The sequence below is a fragment of the Procambarus clarkii genome, chromosome 20 (assembly GCF_040958095.1).
Source record: "Procambarus clarkii isolate CNS0578487 chromosome 20, FALCON_Pclarkii_2.0, whole genome shotgun sequence".
NCBI classification, from domain to species: domain Eukaryota; kingdom Metazoa; phylum Arthropoda; class Malacostraca; order Decapoda; family Cambaridae; genus Procambarus; species Procambarus clarkii.
The window spans coordinates 46,606,094-46,629,175 of NC_091169.1; the positions used below are offsets into that span (position 1 = coordinate 46,606,094).

General features: G+C 42.5%; 1 protein-coding gene across 10 annotated transcripts; it reads right to left on the reverse strand.

Annotated features, from left to right (window-relative positions):
- Nucleotides 1-878: 878 nt before the first annotated feature.
- Nucleotides 879-21,838, reverse strand: LOC123755292 (zinc finger protein 420). Of its 10 annotated transcripts, none has more exons than XM_045737756.2 (5): nucleotides 21,725-21,838; nucleotides 18,401-18,435; nucleotides 17,432-17,636; nucleotides 12,183-12,259; nucleotides 879-5,516 (listed from the first exon to the last, which is right to left on the reverse strand). In XM_045737756.2, the coding sequence occupies exon 5, from the start codon at nucleotides 5,378-5,380 to the stop codon at nucleotides 1,700-1,702; it is 3,681 nt and encodes a 1,226-aa protein (XP_045593712.2). In that variant the 5' UTR covers nucleotides 5,381-5,516; nucleotides 12,183-12,259; nucleotides 17,432-17,636; nucleotides 18,401-18,435; nucleotides 21,725-21,838; the 3' UTR covers nucleotides 879-1,699. The 10 variants fall into 10 exon arrangements, with proteins under 10 accessions (XP_045593712.2, XP_069184020.1, XP_069184019.1 ...); XM_069327919.1 differs by having other exon boundaries at nucleotides 12,169-12,259; XM_069327918.1 differs by lacking the exon at nucleotides 21,725-21,838 and adding an exon at nucleotides 21,564-21,665.
- Between the last annotated feature and the right edge of the window lie 1,244 nt (nucleotides 21,839-23,082).

Below are 23,082 nucleotides of genomic sequence, written 5' to 3' on the forward strand. Positions count from 1 at the left end.
ATGAACCCTAATCTTAGTTAAAAAAAAAAAAAGAGGGAGAGAGAGCTCCCTTTCCATTTAAGACAAACATTTGCTTTCTTTGTTTTAACCATTGTTTTATCAATTTTTAGTGCAGTGCAGTGTTTTTAGTCCTGTGGCTCATAGCCATTCCTCATATGAGAGTTGATGTAGTTTTGGGATGATTTTTGTTGCTGTTGAACAAAGCAGATCAGACATCACTGTATGTCCTTTTGAAGGTGATGTCTCCAAAATTTGATACAGTATTCCACATGGGGACACATCAGACACACAGCACTGAATATCCACTTTCTTTTCCTTAAAGTCACTAGTTCGTTTGAATATTCCTAAGGTCTGGTTGGCAGTTTTACTTCACCTCCCACTTCTTTTGCAATTTTACAATTACTGTTGGATCTAACTACTAGGTCCTTCTTTCAGCACTTTGCTGTATGGTAAACCCCAAATACCACTAGACACAGAGGCCTTCCAGTGGAGTCCAAGATCCTTGCACTACCAAGGTGAGGCACTCTGCACAGTAGCAAGGCCTCTTGAGGATGAACTCCTCAACTCACCTAAGAAGTCACATTATCAGAGCAGGGGCAACACACCAAAAAAAAAAAGTGCCTAGGGAAGAGCAGCCCTAAACACATGCAGCTCGAGGTGAATTAAAACAAAGTCCATGCAACAAGTGGGGCTTGTAAACATGCAGTCATGAAACAAACACTTAACTGTTTAATGAACATTGGTTCATTAAAACAATGTAGTCTCCCTTACTCTGTCAAGGCACCAGTCATGGAGATACTAGCAGGAGAGATAAGAAGTGTAAACATTCACAACATCCAGTGTAATGTCAGCAGTAATGAGTCAAGTAAAGACCCTGCCATGGTTCAAAATTTATTCTCTCTTTTTTTTTTCTTCACATCTCACAAATCACTGTAAATATAATTAAATATCTAGTGTATCCCAAACATAAGAAATTTCTAAACATTTGCTATTTACAGCCAAACCTACTGTAAACACCAGACACACAAACAAATTACCTTGTCTTAACATCAAAATATATTGACTTCATGCCTATTCTGACTAGTAATTGTTCACGAAACAAATGTAAAGGAAGGAAATTACATTACTAACATTTCCCTGTGTTTAGACTTAAAAGTTTATATAACAAATAATTCCAAGATAAAATATTAAATTTAAATATCATATAATAAACAAAATATATACATAAATATATATGTGTCTGAATATAAACATGATTCCAATTTACATTATCACAAAAAAGTACTTAATTGGCAATGATAAAAGGAAAACCTTGAATCCTCAAAGGGTAAATACTTCCACATCATCTTTCTATAAATAGAAATAGAGCCAGGACAAGACCAGGCTTGTAACACTACACACACTACAGCAATCACTGGAAAATACATCACATAAAATCTTTTCTCATAACATCACAAGGATACAAACTACTTCAGATAATATATTCCATAACTTTGATAATAAATAATAATATTCTATTACTTATAAAACAAGATACACCCAAAATGAGATCCATATCAATATATCATTAAGTAAAAAATTAAATAAATATATATAATTTTAATGACGAGTTTCACCACTAACAACTTCCCTATACTGTACTTGGCAACCTTGTGTTCATTAGACTTGTACATTATAATTTTAAAACAAAAATACTCATTTATTTTGACACATTATCTATTGTATCATCATTCACATGTGACCTGTCAGACATATGCACCGGCCTTTTTTCCACGTTCTCTTTATCGTTCTCATCATCATCATTTCCTGGAAGCTGGTCTTCAACAGCAGCATCTTCACTGATTGTGGCCAGTTGATCTTCCACTTGATCTTTTGACTCTGTTCCTTTATCTAAAAGTTGTTGATGCTCATCTTCTCCTTCCAACTTTATTTCTACCATCGGGTTAATTGGTATATAAGGTCTATCCTCCTCATCATCTTCATCTTTATTTGATTGATCATTAGGCTCTTCTTTAACAAATACTCGGTCATCTGGTTGGTTAACAATAAATTGCTCATATAGGTCTTCAAACTTTACTGTGGCACGACGAATACGTGTTGTTCGCCTGGTTGGAGCAGTTCTGGCTCCTTTAGTGCCACCTCTTCCTCGCCCTCTTCTTCCTCTTCTACGTGTTACTGTTGCAGCTCCTTCACCAATTAAATGTTTCTTCTTGTGTCTCCAAAAATTTGCACCATCACGGAAGGCCTCTCCACACTCTTCACATTTGTATGGGCATTCTCCAGTGTGAATCCTTCTATGGGTTGACAAGTGTGTTTTTTGTGTAAAACAAGCTTGGCATTCATCACATTTAAATGGTCTTTCACCAGAGTGTTTCCTAAGATGCATGGTTAAATAGCTTTTTAAAATAAAAGAGGCTTCACACTGATCACACTTATAAGGTCTTTCACCAGTGTGTTTTCTGCGATGAGTTGTTAGGTTAGAGCTATACAAAAATGATGCACCACAGTCTTCACACACAAATGGTCGCTCACCGGTATGCTTTCTCATATGCACTGTTAGGCTGGAATGGTGAGTAAATACCATCTCACAGTCAGTACATTTGTATACCTGTTCACCTGCAGCTTCTACTAAAGCTTCAATCTTGATTGTACTTCCACCTGCATGTTTTGTTTTGTGAGCCAAGAGGTAATCCTTTTTTGTGAAAGATGCATTACACTCATCACAAGTATGTGGCTTAATACCTGAATGAGCTCTTTTGTGTAGATTGAGGTGAGGTCTTTGGGCAAACGTTGCTCCACAAACATCACAAACATACGGTCTTTCTCCAGTGTGAGTTCGTTTATGAATAGTTAAACTACTACTATGGCGAAAAGCAGCTTCACACGAGTCACATTTATATGGTTTGTCACCAGTATGAATACGTGTGTGCGCTTTCATTGCAGATTTCTGGGCAAAGGCAAAATCACAGTGTTCACATTTGTAAGGCCTTTCACCACTGTGAGTACGTCTATGAAACTTTAGGGCTGTGCGAGTTTTAAATGCAGATTCGCAAGATTCACAATTATATGGGCGTTCACCAGTATGAGTACGCATATGAATGTCCAGGTATGCTCTTCTGATGAATGATGATCCACATACATCACACACATATGGCTTTTCTCCAGTGTGTGTTCTCCGGTGAAGATAATAATCTGATTTTCTTTTAAATTTCATCTGACAGAACTCGCATCCTGTAACTTCTACACCATCTTCTATGAGTTTATGAGGTTTAGGTTTACCTTCATCAGAATATGGGATATAGTTTGGGTCGTTGTGCTTTTTAATATGTTTATCTAACCTAACAGGGTCTTTAAATGCAGCACCACAGTCTTCACATTTGTATTCCCCCTCAGAATGCATCATTTTATGTCTAAGGTAAGTAGATTTATAAGCAAATGACATTCCACATTCCCCACAGCTATAAGGTCTTTCACCAGTATGAGTTCTTGTGTGCCTTGACAATCCATCACTAGCAGCAAAAGTAGCATCACATTCTGTACACTTAAATGGTCTTTCACCTGTATGCCTTCTTCTATGACGTTCTAAATGTTCACTACGGAAAAATGCCCTATCACAAAACTCGCATTTATATGGTCTGTGACCACTATGTATTAACTTGTGAGATTGATATGATGCACAATATGAAAAAGTTTTACCACATTCCTCACATTCGTATGGCCTTTCTCCAGTATGTATTCTCTTATGTACTTTAAGGTTTCCTTTAGTGGTGAAAGTGGCATCACAGTCTTCACAGTGAAAAGGTTTAACTGGGCCAGCAATATTGTTAACATTATTGAATACTCCATGTGCTACATCATTAAATTCTATATAAGGGTTAGAGTATTCTGTAGAAGAAGCTTCAGAGTCAAAGTCATCTTCATCAATATCCTGAGTAATTTCTGATTTTTCATGTTTGTCTTCATATTCACCATTTATGTCTGCTTTATTTTTATCTCCGTTAGATTCATCCATGTGATGATAACTTTTGTTGTCCATATTAAGAGGTTCGTTTTGCATAAGATCTGTATTATCCTCATTCTCATCTTCTTTTAAATGCTGTCCTAAGGCATGGGACAACAACCCTAAAGAAGTGTTTGGACTACTGATTGTTGGGTATCTCAGAGTTCCTTGGTTAACTTCATCGGCACTTTGCCCTGATGAACCAAGCTGTATTTTTGGGTCATTCATATTTTGATGCATATCTTGGACAGAATTACTGTTATTTCCTGAAGTGACTCTTGAATCGGTGAGCATTTGTCCCATGTCCTCAGCTGAATGTTTTGTAGAAAGATCTTCACCATTGACTGATGGCTTGTTAATTTCTAAACTACTTCTATTATCATAATAATGCTGATTTTCAGATGATTTCAAAAGATTAGTTGTATCAAACTGATGTAATGGAAGCCTAATTTCATTTGTACTCATTCTTGAAGAATCATAAAGAGACTTTGTCTCATCCATGGACCTTACATTACTTATTGGAGGCCTTGGATCACCAGATAAGAGTTGCAACTCTTCGGTAGGTTGAGCAACACTAGAAGGACGATTATCGTATGTTCTCAAGTCTCCTTCATATCTGAAGTCACCTGCAGATGTACTTATTAGAACCCTTGGGTCTCCTTGGAGCCGATTCCCTATTTCACCTGAAGAATGCCTAGGATCCCCCATAAGCCTCGTTTCATTTAGTGGTGGCCTTGTATCGCCAGCAAGTTGACGTACATCACTAAACATTCTAGCATCAATTGGTTGTGTTCGTAAATCTGTTGGCTGAGAAGAGTAATCAGTAACATGACGTAAATCTGTGGAGGATGAGCGTGGGTGACTTGAAAATGATCTTAAATCACCTAAATACCGTTGTTCTGCAGACATTGGTCTCATGTCAACTGGATGATGTCTAACATCCCCAAGATTTCTGGAATCTACAGGTACACTACGCAGATCTTCTGCCATATGCTGTGTATTCATTGTGTGCCTTTCAATATCACTCAGATGAGGTATTCTGCTTTCTAATGGGAGCCTGCCATCTCCTATTTGTTCTCGCATGTTAGTCATTGGTGGACGGATACTATGGACTCCACCACTATATGGTGAGAGGTTATTCTGTGATGCTGCGAGACTCTGAGAAGCCTGGGTTATAGGATGGCAGGATGGTGGAGGCATACCATGTGATGTGGGAGGAATGTTTGCATGGGCTGATGATGGATGAGGAGGAGGGTATGGATAGGGGTATGGGTAAGGATACTGTCCATATGGATAATTGTATGGATACAGATGACCTCTGTTTTCCATATTAGGATCGAGCGAAAACAAGGAATGCATTATTTCTTGTGTCTGATCCATGCTTATGAACTTTTAATCCAAATGAAGAGGCATATGGATCAACAGCTGCTGTAAGATTGAAATGATGTTCTTAAGGAACATCATGCACTGATAATTAATTTGTCATCTTGATATAGATTTCTTCGAACTTGAAATTCTGAAAGAATAAAAAAATTGTTACTGTTACAAACAAGTAGTTTAATGGTAAATTATCTCTCTGAAAATAAATTAAGGCTTAAAGTACATTATCTCGCTTCATGGGATGAAACGTCACAAAATTCATTAATGGAGAAACCAGGGGAAAAAATGTTCGATTCACAAGAAATTGTTAACTCAATGAACTGGTTGAAGGCATTTGTCTGCACTACAAAACCAGCATTGAATGTAATGAAATGCCATTTTCTGGATGAGCCCTGGAGGCTCTCTGGAGCTATTGGACTGATATTAGCTATATTAATCTGGGACTTCAGTCACATGGACTTCTGCCTACCAGGAACCATGAGCCAGAACCTGGTTCCCTTAGAGAGGCGAAGGGAGCAATGGCCTATGAATACGCCACTCTTTGAGAGTATATTCCTGTTTGCCATACACCAGGGTTATGCACCCAGAAAGGTAGGTGCCCCAAAACAGACCCCCAACTGGTAGAAAATTGCAACCCAAAACTGAACAGAGCTCAAGAACTCCCCTAAGAAAAACAAGGCAACAAACAAATCAACAACAACTAGATGCGCTGCTTGTTCGTGCCTCCACCCCCATCCGAGGAGGGGGGAGGGGGGACCGCCCCACCCAGCCAGCCGCTAGACTGCCAGTTCGGAGACTGATCAAGCGGAAACAAAAACTGCCAACCATAGGGGAGGGAGGGTGCCACGGAGCCAGGCACCCTTTTCATTACATTCAAAGCTGGTTTTCTGTGGGGAGCCCTGTTGGCTCCCTGGAGCTAGATACCCAAAGATAAGTAAAATAGGGACTTACCCCAGGAGGCCGCAGCACTGCGTGCCTCATGACGAGGATGGGACAACTGGCTGCAACCAACGGCCCAAGCCCACACAAGACCCCTGAGGGCCCAGAACGTTCACGAGGTAACAGGCGGCCAGGACCCTGTTCGACCTCCAAAACCCCCGTGCCCGAATGTCAACCCAAGACATGTTGCCAAAAACAGCAATGAGAGCTGCAAACTTCCAATCATGGGCATGAGGGTAAACCGCAGGCTGGCTAGATTTTTTTTTAATAACCCTATGGACAACCTGAGAGACCCGAGCCCTGAAACAGGAAACGAGGAATATTGGATCAACCCAACGTGCTTCCCTGGACACAGAACCAGAGGCGCACAGGTAACAGCAGAAAGTCGCAACTGGACACAAAACATGATGCACCTCCGGCCTGACCAACCAAGCATCAATAACCCACGGACCCCTCCAGAAGCCTGCCATCTCATTCTTTGCCAGAAAAGGAGGAGATGCCTGCAAATGAACAAAACGTCCACCAGGACCGAAAGAGCAGAAACCGCTGGATTGGAAGAGAGCATGAAAGCTCACCAACCTGACCCTCAGAGGCCAAAGCCAACATAGACAAAGCCTTTTGAAAACAATTTGGACCGACTAAGTAAACAAAGCTGCCGAAGAAATATAAGAAAATTCACTTTCGAAAACAGAGTGGTACAGTTGGAACAAAGTGAGAAGGTGGTAGAGGCCAAAACCTTCAGCAGTTTTTTATCAAGAGCCACCCCTAGACCTCTATCATAATTCTTGAAAGCTTTTTCACATAATTTGTATCATAATTTTCACATAACTTGTAATCTAATGTGTGTGGCTTATTTTTCCTATTCCACATACCTTAACATGCTATTTATTCACATTAAATTCTATTTGCCAAGTATGGCTCCATACATTTATTTTGTCCAGGTCTTCTAGAAGGACATGACAACCATCAAAGTTTCGTATCTTCCTTAGTAGCTTGGCACCATCATGAAACATGTTCATATAATTCTGTATTCCTTCTAGTAGATTGTTTATATAGACAATGAACATTACTGGTGCTAGAATTGAACTCTGGGGTCGTCCACTAGCAACATTTCTCCAGTCTGATACATTGCCTCCAGTCTATTACTGCCCTCATTTTTCTGTTAGAAATTTTTTCATCGATGATAGAAGTCTTCCTGTCATTCCTCCAGGATGTTCCAGTTTCCAGAACAACCTCTTATATGGGATTCTGTCAAAAGCCTTTTTTTAAGGTCTAGATATATGCAATCAACTTAGCCACTGCTTTCCTGCAAAATCTATGTTGCTCTAATCATAAAAACTATCTGGATTTGTTACACAGGATCTTGTTCGAAAACCATACTGTCTGCCTTTTATTATAATATCTCTCTTCAGATGTGTTTGTGTATGTATGTATGCATGTATGTATATGTGTGTAATTACCTAAGTGTAGTTACAGGATGAGAGCTACGCTCGTGCTGTCCCGTCTTCCCAGTACTCTTTGTCATATAATGCTTTGAAACTACTGATGGTTTTGGCCTCCACCACCTTCTCACTGAGCTTGTTCCAACTGTCTACCACTGTTTGCAAAAGAAAACTTTCTAATTTTTTTTTGGCAACTTTGTTTCCTTAGCTTGAATCTGTGTCTTCTTGTTTGTGATGATGTTGGTTTAGAACATATGAACATAAGAATGAAGGTAACTGCATACAGTTTTCAGGAACATGTTCCCTTTCCCTTTGTCCTCTACTCCCCTTTCCTCTAATGATTTTGGTGCTTTGTTTTTATGTATCATTTCACTAGCTTTCCAGTCCCTAACACATTGTAAAAAAAAAAATATTTTCTGGGTGAGTCCCGGAGGCTCCTTGGAACTATACCAGGCTGATATGTATATATTAGACCGTGGGATCAATTAATTCAATTGGAGTTTTAGCCTACCAGGGACCACGACCCAGAACCTGGCCCCCCTCAGAGGCACGAGGATCAATGGCCTATAGAAACCCCCCATGGGGTTGGAAGCATTCTATGTCTGCCATCTACCGGGTTAGGCACCTAGAAAAGTAGAAATCTCAAAACTACTCCACCTGGTTAAAAATTTCTACCAAAAACCGAACTACCAAGCAGAACCCCACAATCTGAAAACAAGCATGACGTCACAACTGCCGCCGCACCGCTGTCTGTGCAGCTCTCTCTCCCCCCCCCCCTTCCCAGGAGGAGAAAGGGGAAGTCCCAGATCCTTCGTGCCGGCTATCCAACCCCAGTTCTAAGGCTGATGTGTTGTGTGGTGGTGGTCATTCAACTCTGGCTCCTGTCTCTGAGCAGTGTTGTTCTGCTGTATTCACCTAGTTGTGCTTGCGGGGGTTGAGCTCTGCTCTTTCGGCCCGCCTCTCAACTGTCAATCAACTGTTACTAACTACTATTTTTTTTTCTCCACACAACACACACACATACACACCAGGAAGCAGCCCATGACAGCTGACTAACTCCCAGGTACCTATTTACTGTTAGGTAACAGGGGCATAGGGTGAAAGAAACTCTGCCCATCATTTCTCGCCGGCGTCCAGAATCAAACCTGGGACCACAGGATCACGTGTCCAGCGTGCTGTCCACTCAGCCACCGGCTCCCCAGAGCCGGTGCTGTGTGGTGGTGTGCACGAGCCAGGAGTAATTCACGGAGCACTGGGGCTGCATGCACCTAGGGCCACCTTCCCTAGGTGCCCTGTAAGTACTCAAGTGCCCTTGCGGCTTGGGGTTGCCTTCCACAAGTCGTTCAGGAACTACAGTACCTCCGTAGGGATCTTTTGCTGCTCGGTGATTGCCCGTTCTTGGGGTCAGCTGGGGCTTTCATTTCCACTGTTTGACCTTGGGTATTCTTTACTGGTAGTATGAAGCTAAAGCCAAAGTATGAGGTTTTGGAGGTAGTATTCGACAATACTGGTAGGGGCACAAAGTACTATGCAGCTTGTCACCTGTAACACAGCAGCTGGTTCTGTTCCTCCTGGAGACGTTGTACTTTTGCAGGTTTTTCTTTTTGTTTGTTACCTGGCGGGGGTTGGGGTCTGCCCCTTGATTATTGTCCACCCTTTGTTATTTTGGTGGCTCTGCTAGGTCTCCGTGATTGTACACATGGCAGGGGTTTAGCTTTTATACTGTTCTCTCAGTAGTTGGGCCAACCGGTTAACAGTACCTTGCCTAGGCTTCCCTTAGCAATCAGCCTAAGGGCCCTGGAAAACCCCATTGGGGCTCATTGGTCCAACGGATGCATCCTCTGGGTCCCATCATGCTTTGTTCAAGCTTGAAGGTTGCTCTGTCCCCTTGTCTCAGGGAAACCAAACATGGAAAACATGGGAAACATGGTGCAGGCAGCATTCACCTGTTTTGCATACAATGTATGTATGTGATGTAACTATATAACCTGAGCTTGTAAAAGCACCTTAATCACCTTCAGTGATTAAGTGCTTAATTGCACAATAGTTTCTCTATCAGCTATCTCACCCTGTCAGAGTAAAAGAGACAAATGTATGTGAATGCATGTGTGTGTGTGTGTGTGTGTGTGTGTATGTTTATGTATGTGTATAAAGTATATGTGGAAGCTGATCAGAATTACATTTCACCTTTGTAAATGCACATTAATGACACTATGTAAAAAGACACATCGAACACTTTATGTAGGGCATACGTAAATCTGTGTATCTATGTATTTACGTATGTAGGTTAGCTTAGCATTTTAAAAGCACCGAATCACCTTCTGTGGTTGATTGTTCAATAAACCCTTGAACTATATGTTTAACACATCTCTAACCCTGTCCATGGAGGACAGAAGAAAATGTATATATGCTGGTTAGCATTGTAAATGTGTGGCCACGTCTGTGGTAGAAAATAATAATAATAAAAAAAAAAAAAACTGTTTTGCCTGTCATGCTGCTTGTTGGGTCAGTGACACCTTCGACCCGGAGTCCTGCAAATGGTGTTCCTTACTGGTTCTCCAATTCACCCAGTTCATTGATTCTAATACTAGGGTGCAAGCAGCATTGGCATTGCATGCACGGTTTTGGTTGCTGCAACACGCTTGGTTTGTTGCCTTTCCGGATGCCTTGCGGCTGCCCTGCTTTGGTTATAGGGACCCAAACTTGGAGGGGGTCAGGCGCGTTAGTCACTTCAAATTTGGTTTCGTCCGCGCCCCCTTGTCCTTCCCTTGCCTTGCTGTGGTTTGTCCTGCTCCCCCTAACCTGCCTTCTGCAGCTGGCTCCCAAACGTCTGAGGGTTTCAGAGTCGGGGTAGGGTCTAGATGGTGGTGAGAGACTGGTGGTCTCGGGGGCTGCACCTTCCGGTTTGGCGACAGAGGCATTCGAACCTCTTGCTCCAGCCGAGGCTTCAGGGTCTGACCAGCAGCCCCCCCCTCTTCTCTGCTTTTCTGGTTGTCTCAATCTTTTTTTTAGGGGAGGAGGATATGGAGGACGGCTCTGCCCCGGGTCCTGGCATGGAGGATTTCAGGGCTGAGGAGGGGTTGGCTTGGGGTGCTTGGGTCCAGTTTGACCCCACATAGGTGTTGGTACCCCTTGGCACAGGGCTTGTTGTTGCAGGGGAAGGGGTTTTCTTATCCCCCTTCCCTGTACAAATTTTATATGGGTTCGGCTTCTCCCCCGGGTTCAGTTCTGGATTCCCTTGGGTTATTCGGTCCCTTCCTTCTGGAGGTTTTCGGCTTCCCGTATACCGCCTAAGGAGGTTTGGGAGGACACTGCAGCATACCACCTGTGTGACCCGGATTTTGCCTCGATAATGGACCCTTCCTCGTTCGAGCTCGGTTCTGCTTTTTCCCTATTGGGTGCATTACGAGGTTCCGAAGTCATCCTGATTAGCAGATTGTTCTTTCTTTTTGTTGGGGTCATGGCATTTGTTATGTCAGACCCAGGGAAGGGGTGGAGGGAAGGGGGGGGAGGGTAGTGGGGGGATAGTGAGGGTGGGAGGGAGGGTAGTGGGGGGTAGTGAGGGGGGGGAGGGTAGTGGGGGGTAGTGAGGGGGGAGAGGGTAGTGGGGGGTAGTGAGGGGGGGAGGGTAGTGGGGGGTAGTGAGGGGGAGGGGTACCCGGGTTGTACTAGAGCAAATCATCAAGAAATTTATGTGAATTATAAATGAAAACAAAAGTGAAATTGTGAAAGGTGGGAAGAGTTGGGGAATGATGAAGTGATTGCTGGCTAGAAATGGACCTGGGTGTAGCAGGGTCAAGCAACCTTATCCACCCACACCACCTGGCACAATCCCCTTCCCCAAAGGGAAGCACCTCCTGTTTCTGGCTCACTTCGACACCAAAGCTTTACAAAAGCACCACAAACACAACATTTCATCAAATTCACCAATCTACAACATCTAAGTTTACCGCAAGCTTCATGAATTACCAGGATCTTAAATAAAGCAATACAATAAGGTTTGGTTTGTACAATTTTGATTATAACACACCAAAAGGATTCATTTAAGGGGATACTTAATAAAACTTTCAGAACAGAATTTGAACAATGTAGTAAAAGTGTCAAATCTATTGTATTGGGGGCGGAGCTATTATTGTACTGGATGAATGCTCACTTGACTGTTATTGTTTTGATCGTCAGATCAGCTGTGTCGTGCTTGTATACAGGTTGGTAGAATGTTAACTTCTAGCTTAATTTCTGTTTGTCCTAGCTTTAGTCATATGCAGTTTGCTTATTGTTATAATGAATAGACAGTACTTAAACTGTATATATGTATTGTATATTATATGACTTGTATTACTGCAGGATGTAACTGTACTGTAATTATTTGATCAATAAAGCCACAAGTCTGGCAAGGCCTTTCTTTACCTCAAGCAACTTACTAGGAATGTTGTGAGCAGAAAATTTTGATCAGTGCTTATCCATTATGGCAAAGTTGGTCAGTTCTCATCTCATGTAACTGAAAAACAAAGTTAATTATAAATATCTCTGGCTATGTTTGTGTGTGTGTATATTTTAATGTATATTTTTGTACTGTATAAAATGTGTAAATCACAAAGAAATTAACACATTTTGAATATTGTGATAATGAATTACCATGAAAGAAAATTAAACAGAAAAGACTTGAAGTGCATTCATGTAAATTTTAACACTGGAACATAGTCTACAGACCACACAGTTTATGAGATTAGCTGAAATTAGGTCATATCGCCTATACGGGACGAGTCATCTCTAATTGGAATACTGTAATTGCCCAATGATCCTCTTACCAACATTTGTTAAATCAATCAATAATGGAATAAGAAAGTTGAATCCATTATATTTATCTTACATGCTTTGGTGAGACTTTTCAGCCAAGTAGTAACTAAAAAAAGCATTAGACATTTGACCACTTCTAACAGAATCTTTGTCGAGAAATACTAGATTTAAACTGTGTTTATATTTGTCTTATAGTATGCAATGCATATCATATTATTTACATAGTACAGTATTTCATATGACAAGTTATTATTAAGAATGGCATTCCTTACTAATTTACCAATGGTTTCTTATAATTAAACATTAAATCAAACATTTAAATCAAATAATTTCAAGGAACAGAACAATTGACTGCCTGAGCATATAAAGTCTGTCTGAAACATGATTCTTTGCAGAAAGCCAGAAAAGAGAACAACCTCAGAAAGGGAATGCAGACGGCACTATAGAAGGAAAAAACACTTGAATGTAATGAAACGCCATTTTCTGGGCAAGTCCCGGAGGCTCCCTGGAACTATCCAGGCTGTTATGGCATTATTAGTTTTCTGGCATCAAAGTGCATGGCATTCTTGCCTACTGGGGATCATGAGCCAGAACCTGGCCCCCTTATAAACGATCTACCGGGAGGAATACAAAACTTTTCTAACGTGTTTGCTGATGATACTTCCGTGTGGTTGGAAGCACTCTACGTCTGCCATCGACTGGGTCTGGCACCCAGAAAGGTAGGCACCCCAAAAGAAACCCCTATTCTTTTGAAAATATTGGTACCGATAGCCGAGCGAGTGGACGAAAATTAGCAAACGAGCATGACGTCATCACGTTGCTGCGCCGCTGTCCAGACCCTCGTGCCGGCGATCCAACTGTCAGTTCTTGGCTGATGTGATACTGACAGGTCATGTGCCTCTGGCTCTTGGTTTGGTTTCAGTTTCTGTGTCTTGTGAAGTGATCCGTCTCTACAGGTATGTGAGCCAGGAGTAACATTCTACGGTACTCGGGCTGCACGCACCTAGGGTTTCCTTCCCTAGGTGCCCAGTAATTACTGCCCTTGAGGCTTGGGGCCACCTTCCACATGTCGCCTTGGGATCTACTTCTGCTGTGTCTTTTACTGCTCAGTACTTGGCTGCCCCTTGGAGTCAGCTAGGGTTTGTTGCCCTTGTTGCTTCTGGGTAGGAGGTAGTTTTTGTCACTGGTAGGGGCGCAGGGTACTGCACAGCTAGTTATCACCTCTTACAGCGGTTTTCCAAGAACCAGACACAATGCTAATTTCAAAGAACACCATACAGTACAGTACATAGAGATATCCTGTGACGATGTGAAAAATTACTAAAAGAGCTAGGAATAAATAAAGCAGTTGGACCAAATGTAGTTTCAATCTCAGTTCAGAAGGAATGTGCACCGCATCTGAGCATTCCACTTTAACACTTTCGCGCTCTCGGCGCTCAAAAAAAAACAATACCCCAGATGCTTTCGGCACTTCGCGCGCCTATGCAGTAAGACCGAAAAAGTGTACACTCTTTTGACTGTCCTGACAATAATTGAAGGCGCACGTATTTAAATTTGGTATCACTGTGTTCGCAATGAAATTGTCTATAAGAGCATACCTATAAAATGCCGCCCAAGCATAAGGAGTATCAACACCAAATAAAAAACTATGCAGATCACTCGCCGAGAGCGCCAAACAGCAACAAAATGTTTCCACTCTCTTAATGGTTGCGAAGCCTACAGTTGTCCTACATCGCTAATTTTGGTATCATTGGAATCGCAATAAAATTCTCTACACGGACATATGCATATGAATGTTTAATATAGGTAATTGCCCACCCGCAAGAGTGTGTGAAGTGGAGAGTAGTTAGCCGCGAGCGCACTGGCGAAAACACAGGGGGGAAATCATGCTTGGAAAGTTTATACGTTTCCTGACCCTACTTTTCTATGTACGTATTTCTTTTTTATACCAATGTGTTCACAATAAAATTTTCTATATGATGAACTGTATAACATTTGTACAAAGCATGTGTAAGAGAAGCGCCAAATATAGAACCACGTCGCTCAGTATGCGTTCGCGGCAGAAACGAACGCATTGTTTTCGTTCGTTTGATGTTTGTCATGTTTATACTTGTTGAAACATTTTATAATTTGTATGACAGTGATCGCAGTAAAATTCCCTACACAGACATATACATAACACATACAAATATTTCCCACGTGTTGGATATATCAACGGCTAAAGGGAACCCACTGCCACACGCTCGCCACACCCCCAAACATACTTTGTGTATTTTTTTTTTTTACTCATAGAAGTTTATGTGATATAATATTCATTCTGGTACCAAAAAATTCGCAAATACATTCTCTACAAAACAAAAGTATCCCCATCCATTTCGGTTAAAAAATGGAATTTATAGAAATATTTTTTCGATGGACGAGAAAAGTAGGCTGTTATGCGGAATCGTAAGAAAAAACGGCGACGAGTTATCTCTAATCTAAAGCGCGAAAGTGTTAATTGATATTTCAGACATCTTTGTGTACAGAAATCTTAACAGATATGGCAAAAGGGAAACATAGTTTCACTCTACAAAAGAGGGTGCAGTGAAATCCCTCTAAATTACAGACCTGCCTTGTTGACAAGCACGGTTGTCTAAACACTGGAAAAAAAATTAAAACCAAATGGATAGAATACCTGGAGAGAAATGATATAACAGTCAGTATGGTTTTTGAACAGGAAGATCCTGTGTAATAAATCTACTTAGTTTTAATGATAGAGTCATATAGATTCTACAAGAATGAGATGGTCGGGATGCCTGTGTTTATTGGGTTATTTGTGTGTATATCTAAATAAGGCTTTTGACAGAATCCCACAGAAGAGGTTGTTCTGGAACCTGGAATTGGAATGTGTTGGAAGGAAGACAGGCAGACTGCTGACATGGATGAAAAATTGTTCTAATTGACATAAAGATGAGGGTGGTAATCAATGTACTGTATCAGACTAGAGGAGTGTTACAGGGGAGTACCACACATTTCAGTTCTTGTGCCAGAAATTTTCATAGCCTATATAAACGATCTACCGGGAGGAATACAAAACTTTTTGAACGTGTTTACTGATGATACTAAGCTACTATGAAATATAAGGGACTTAGGCGATTGTCATGTCCTTCAAGATGACCTGGACAAAATAAGTGTATGAAGCAACACTCTGCAAATGGAATTCATGGGTTCGTATCCTGGCCGGGGAGGATTTACTGGGCGCAATTCCTTAACTGTAGCCTCTGTTTAACGCAACAGTAAAATGTGTACTTGGATGAAAAAACGATTCTTCGCGGGAGGGGATCGTATTCCAGGGACCTGCCCGAAACACTACGCGTACTAGTGGCTGTACAAGAATGTAACTCTTGTATATATCTCAAATGCCACATTATGGAATGTAGAATAGAGAGAAAACATGCCACAAACACCCTATAAATTAATTGGAAAGACACAAAAGAACTCAAAGAAAAAAAAGAGCTAGGGGTGGTTATGAATAGTAGACTGTCATCAAAGGACCACAAAGGACATTGCGCAAGGAGGATATGCCGTGATATTCAATTCTAGAATCGCTTTTAAATACTAGATGGTGAAATATTAAAGAAACTGTTTATGACTTTTGTGAGACTAAAATTGAAATATGCAGCAGCTGTATGGAACCCATATCTCAAGAAGCACATCAATAAACTGGAAAAGGTGCAAAGGCATGCTACGAACTGCCTTCCGGAACTGAAAAACAATAGCTACGAGGAGAGGCTAGAGATGTTAAATATTGTACGAGAAAGATAGAAGAAAAAGATGTGATATGATCACTACATACAAGGAATTGACATAATTGGCAAAGAAGAATTTTTGAAAACTGCAACTTCAAGAACAAGAGGTCATAGATTCAAGATAAGGAAACAAATGTGCTGGAAAAATATTAAAAAGTTCACTTTTGCAAACAAAGTTTGAACACGTTTGGAACAAGTTAGGTGACAAGGCCGTGGAGATCATAGCCATCAATAGTTTCAAAGCGTAATATGACAGAGTATGGAGAGGTGGGACCCCATAAGCAGATCTCATCCAGTAACTTCACTTAGGTAATTATCCGATTGAGAATTAGAACCAGAATACACCTTTTTAAATATATTGTTATTATTAACCACTGCACTGCGCAAAGCGCCTTTAGGCGCTTAGAGAGTTGTGCTCTTTGTTTTTTAATTTGGCTATATTTTAATGTTTTTTAATGTTTTCATTACTATTTGTGTTTTGAAATGGAAATAGTTGACTTTGGAAACATTTTGACATTAAATTTACCTGAACATTTGTAAAAATAACAAAAATATGTCCTTGACAATTGCACCAAGACGTTTTTGCCGAAAATAGGTGAGCAGTGCAAGGGTTAATACTATTATTATTATTATTATTATTATTATATAACTTCTATACTCGATAACATCGGTAATATTAAAAAAGTGGAAAAACAGTTAAGAACATTAGTAAATGATATGGTTTATTTCAACATTTTGATGTAATTAACATCAAATTATACAAACTAACAATACTTAATTATACGAACCATAATTATGCAAATAAAATTTGCATAAATAACTACAGTATACAGTATCTAAAAAGATAAAATTAAGTGATCTAAATCAAATTAGCAATTTATTTTTATCAAAATCAAGTAATTTAAATACTGTGCAACATTGATTCAACTAACCATATGGGACCAACCCCAATTCTTTGTAGATGAACCATAACATTTGTTTTTAAATATCACAATGGCTATCCCAAGGCCCCCAACTATTTCTTCTAATGTTGTGTCTTTCTACAAAAATCATTAAACCTTGAGTGAAGCCATATTAACAGTTACCATTCATAACCTAATATTTCTCCATGTTATATGGGCCGATTTCACCGAGTAAAATTTTAACTTCAACCTGTCGATCACAGAAGCAACTTGAGAATGGTCCAAGACGGACCGAAACGTCGTCGTCTCTTCACTTTCTAGTGTGTGGTTTGGTCAACATATTACAGCCACGTTATTGTGACTCCTCATCTGCATTGCATCCATCTACCTAAATCATTAAAAACATGATTAGAGCCATATTAACCGTTACCATTCATGCCCTAATATTTCCCATACTCTATGGGCTGATTTCAGCTAGCAAAATTTTAATTTTAACCTGTCATATAAAGGACAGCTACCATGAGAACTTATCTGTAGAGAGATTTAACCACATTTAGCATATTTCCCAAGCCCTAGCCTTAAATTCAAATTTTCAAAGGAAGAACAGCCCATAATTTCCTGAACAAAAACCTCTGCAACTGGAAATAAAATAAAAAAAAGAACCCAAGTTTTGTTTTAAACATGCTCAATGGCTTTCCTAAATCTCCCAACACTTTCTTCTAATCTTATGAAAATCATTAAAAAGCTAATTGGAGCCCTATTAAGTGTTACTATTCATATCCTTATATATATCCCATGGTATATGGGCTGATTTCAAGGGACTCTTTCATTTTAACCTATGATATGATGGATAACTTTTCCACCAGTCTATGAAGTTTATCCCAACATCCTAAGCAAATCCACACATTCCTCGCTTCATCAATCAAGATTTCGTAGAATCGGGAGAGTTAATATAACCTGGAAAGTGTGCATGCCAACCGGACATTCTCTGAATCGATGGTTTCACTACACTTTATCCATATTAAGCGGATAACTGACGAAGCTTAAAATAAACAAACTTTTTTACACAATTTTTTTTTTATCAGTTGTATAAGTATGAAAACAAAATAGAGATGCAAATTTTAAGAATAACAGAAAAGTATGAGGCAATACCTATATGGAGCAACCATGCTGGTTTGGGATCCAGGCTGAAATAACAAATAAGGGCAAAGATTAGTACAGTACCTATAATATGGCATGAAGAAACACAAAATAAAGATAAATGATTGGAAAATCTCATTTTATACAATGTGTAATTCCCACTGTTTGGGATAGGAAGCATGTTAGGCTTACTGAGGTCTCCGTAGGCCAATTCCCGAGCTTACCCAACCTGCAGCAGTTGCCTAACTCCAGGGTACCTATTCTCCTGCTAGACTGAACAGTGGCATCAGGTGAAAAGAACCATGTCCACCCTGTCATGTTATGCCAGGGGAGATTGGACCTGGGTCCATCGATTAAGAGCTGAAGATGTAGAACAATGTACTACAGAACCCAACAGTTGCACATAATTGTTTATACAAAAATATAATTGCCAAAATAAATACTGTACTGAAAAAGAAAAGGAAAACAGATCTAAAAGAAATCTAATACTGTATTAATGAACACACTATTTAAAAGCTCAATTTTACATGATGACATGGGCAAATCAGAATATTAAATGAGGATTAATTTTATGTACAGGATGAAAGACAAAACAGTTGCCTAATTTCCAGATACAGTACCCATTTACTGTTATGTGAACAATGCTATTATGTGAAAGTGAATTGGTAGACAAAATGTTTGACACTAAACAAGTACAGTACTGTACTGTACTCCAGGTAGATTTTTTAAATCTTAATATCTTTTCCAATATTATTACAGTATGATTAACAAAAATGTATTTAAATGTTGATATGTTTGTTGAAATGACTGTGCACTGTTTATCTTTAACCCAGTCACTACCTAGCAGACAACTTGGGGAGTTAAGACTTCAGGCTTCAAGGTACAATTTGGGCATTAAGGACATTAAGGAAAACCTGGGACATCAAAGAAAACCTGGGGCATCAGGGAAAACCTGGGGCATCAAGGTAAACCTGGGGCATCAAGGTAAATCTGGGGCATCAAGGTAAACCTGGGACATCAAGGTAAACCTGGGGCATCAAGGTAAACCTGGGGCATCAAGATACACTTAATATGACAGGCCAGGAAGATGACACAGCAGGTCCTGGTTCACCATCACTATCAAGACACACTTGGTGTGACAGGTCAAGACAGCTGCAGGTCCTGTTTCACCATCACTATCAAGACACACTTGGTGTGACAGGGGATCAAGACACACTTGGTGTGACAGGGGATCAAGACACACTTGGTGTGACAGGGGATCAAGACACAGCTGCAGGTCCTGGTTCACCATCACTATCAAGACACACTTGGTGTGACAGGTCAGGACACAGGTGCAGGTCCTGGTTCACCATCACTATCAAGACACACTTGGCGTGACAGGTCAGGACACAGGTGCAGGTCCTGGTTCACCATCACTATCAAGACACACTTGGCGTGACAGGTCAGGACACAGGTGCAGGTCCTGGTTCACCATCACTATCAAGACACACTTGGCGTGACAGGTCAGGACACAGGTGCAGGTCCTGGTTCACCATCACTATCAAGACACACTTGGCGTGACAGGTCAGGACACAGGTGCAGGTCCTGGTTCACCATCACTATCAAGACACACTTGGCGTGACAGGTCAGGACACAGGTGCAGGTCCTGGTTCACCATCACTATCAAGACACACTTGGCGTGACAGGTCAGGACACAGGTGCAGGTCCTGGTTCACCATCACTATCAAGACACACTTGGCGTGACAGGTCAGGACACAGGTGCAGGTCCTGGTTCACCATCACTATCAAGACACACTTGGCGTGACAGGTCAGGACACAGCTGCAGGTCCTGGTTCACCATCACTATCAAGACACACTTGGCGTGACAGGTCAGGACAGCTGCAGGTCCTGGTTCACCATCACTATCAAGACACACTTGGTGTGACAGGTCAGGACAGCTGCAGGTCCTGGTTCACCATCACTATCAAGACACACTTGGCGTGACAGGTCAGGACACAGCTGCAGGTCCTGGTTCACCATCACTATCAAGACACACTTGGCGTGACAGGTCAGGACACAGCTGCAGGTCCTGGTTCACCATCACTATCAAGACACACTTGGCGTGACAGGTCAGGACACAGGTGCAGGTCCTGGTTCACCATCACTATCAAGACACACTTGGCGTGACAGGTCAGGACACAGGTGCAGGTCCTGGTTCACCATCACTATCAAGACACACTTGGTGTGACAGGTCAGGACAGCTGCAGGTCCTGGTTCACCATCACTATCAAGACACACTTGGCGTGACAGGTCAGGACACAGGTGCAGGTCCTGGTTCACCATCACTATCAAAACACACTTGGTGTGACAGGTCAGGACACAGGTGCAGGTCCTGGTTCACCATCACTATCAAGACACACTTGGTGTGACAGGTCAGGACACAGGTGCAGGTCCTGGTTCACCATCACTATCAAGACACACTTGGCATGACAGGTCAGGACACAGGTGCAGGTCCTGGTTCACCATCACTATCAAGACACACTTGGCATGACAGGTCAGGACACCTGCAGGTCCTGGTTCAACCACTGTCAAGGAACACTTGGGGCATCACAATACACCTGGAGCATGGAGATACACTTGGAGCATCAACAACAACAAACACCTGGGACACGAACAAACACCTGGGGCATGAGGAAACACCTGGGACACGAACAAACACCTGGAGGCACGAACAAACACCTTGGGCATGAGGAAACACCTGGGTCACGAAGGAACACCTGGGTCACGAAGAAACACCTGGGTCACGAAGGAACACCTGGGTCACGAAGGAACACCTGGGTCACGAAGAAACACCTGGGACACGAAGGAGCACCTGGGGGCACGAAGGAACACCTGGGACACGAAGGAACACCTGGGGGCACGAAGGAACACCTGGGGGCACGAAGGAACACCTGGGGCACGAGGACACAAGCGAGAAGAGAGGTGGCAGTGTTGCCCACACCACTGACAGCCCACCACACGCCCCTCCTCCACTACTCCACTCCTCCACCACACTCACGCCACACCACTCCACACCACACCGTGTCAACCACCGCACGGGTCCACAGACACGCATGCAGACGATATTGATTGTCCCCGCCAGCCACAGCGAGGAATAATAAACAAAATGGCCGTGAAGCAACCAAGTGACCCGTACCGCCGGGGGCCGCTGGTGGCAGGTCACACGCACACACACACACTCACTACCAGGACGTGCACGCCACCTTGGAGGCGTGCACGGGGGAGTGGTGCACCCCCCCGTGCACGTCTTCAACAGTGGTAAACTAGGGGGTGGTGGGAGAGACCGTAGTGTATTACCAGCCGCTGGTGTGAGGAGCGTCCACTCCACGGCTGCCAACCCTCCCGCCACCCGCCACTGTTAAAGGTAAACATCTTTAAATGTGATGTAAATCCCAGCCACTATTATCGCGCGGGGGAGCGTGCGTGCTGGGGGGCGTGGGTGCTGCCCTGTGCTGGGGGGGAGGGGGTGCTGCCCTGTGCTGGGGGGGGGAGGGGGTGCTGCCCTGTGCTGGGTGGGGGGGGTGCTGCCCTGTGCTGAGGGGGGGGAGGGGGTGCTGGGGGGGCAGGGTGCTGCCCTGTTCTGGGGGGGGGGCGGGGGTGCTGCCCTGTTCTGGGGGGGGGGGAGGGGGTGCTGCCCTGTGCTGGGGGGGCAGGGTGCTGCCCTGTTCTGGGGGGGGGCGGGGGTGCTGCCCTGTTCTGGGGGGGGAGGGGGTGCTGCCCTGTGCTGGGGGGGAGGGGGTGCTGCCCTGTGCTAGGGAGGGCGGCTGCTGCCCTATGCTAGGGAGGGGGGGCGGGGTGGTGCCCTGTGCTGGGGGGGAGGCGGGGTGCTGCCCTATGCTAGGGAGGGGGGCGGGGTGGTGCCCTGTGCTGGGGGGGGGGGGCGGGGGTGCTGCCCTGTGCTGGGGGTGTGAGTGCTGCCCTGTGCTGGGGGTGTGAGTGCTGCCCTGTACTGGACTGGAGGCGTGGGTACTGTCCTGTACTAGGGGCGTGGGTGCTACCCTTTGCTAGTTCCCATACCACCACTCCTCACAAGTGCAGATTAGCCTCAAGCGATCATTTTTGTAACTCGAAAGATTAACGTAAATTTAGTCAATAATCTTGATGCTCTCAGTCGACTTATATTCAATTTTGTAACTAGCTCATCAAGATTGTAACTTGCTTAGCTAAATGAATTGTGGGGTTCAGTCCCTGAGCCCATTATGTGCCTCTGTAACCCTTTCCACTACCGCCCACAAGATGGGTATGGGGTGCATAATAAATGAACTAAACTAACACTAAGTCGACTATTAATCACGGACCTGTTATCGCCAGTTCAATGTTGTAGACTTTTTCAGTAGTAGATAAGAACAGTGGTTTGTTACAGACAAACCAAAGCTAATCTTATAGAAACTGGTAAAATAATTATAATACTGTATTTCCATGATTCAGTAGTTAGCTCTTATGAAAATCGTTAAGTTATTATTTAGTTAAAGTTTAGTTTAGTTAATTTATTATGCACCCCATACCCATCTTGTGGACGGTAGTGGAAAGGGTTACAGAGGCACATAATGGGCTCAGAGACAGCCTCACAATTCATTTAGCTAAGCAAGTTACAGTCTTGATGACTGATATCCTACAGTTAGCAAACTGGGGATATTTGGCTAAAATTTCTGGTA

What these genes read in the sequence shown, in the direction of transcription:
- LOC123755292 (XM_045737756.2), bottom strand. Translation starts at nt 5,380, where the DNA reads ATGGATCAGACACAAGAAATAATGCATTCCTTGTTTTCGCTCGATCCT.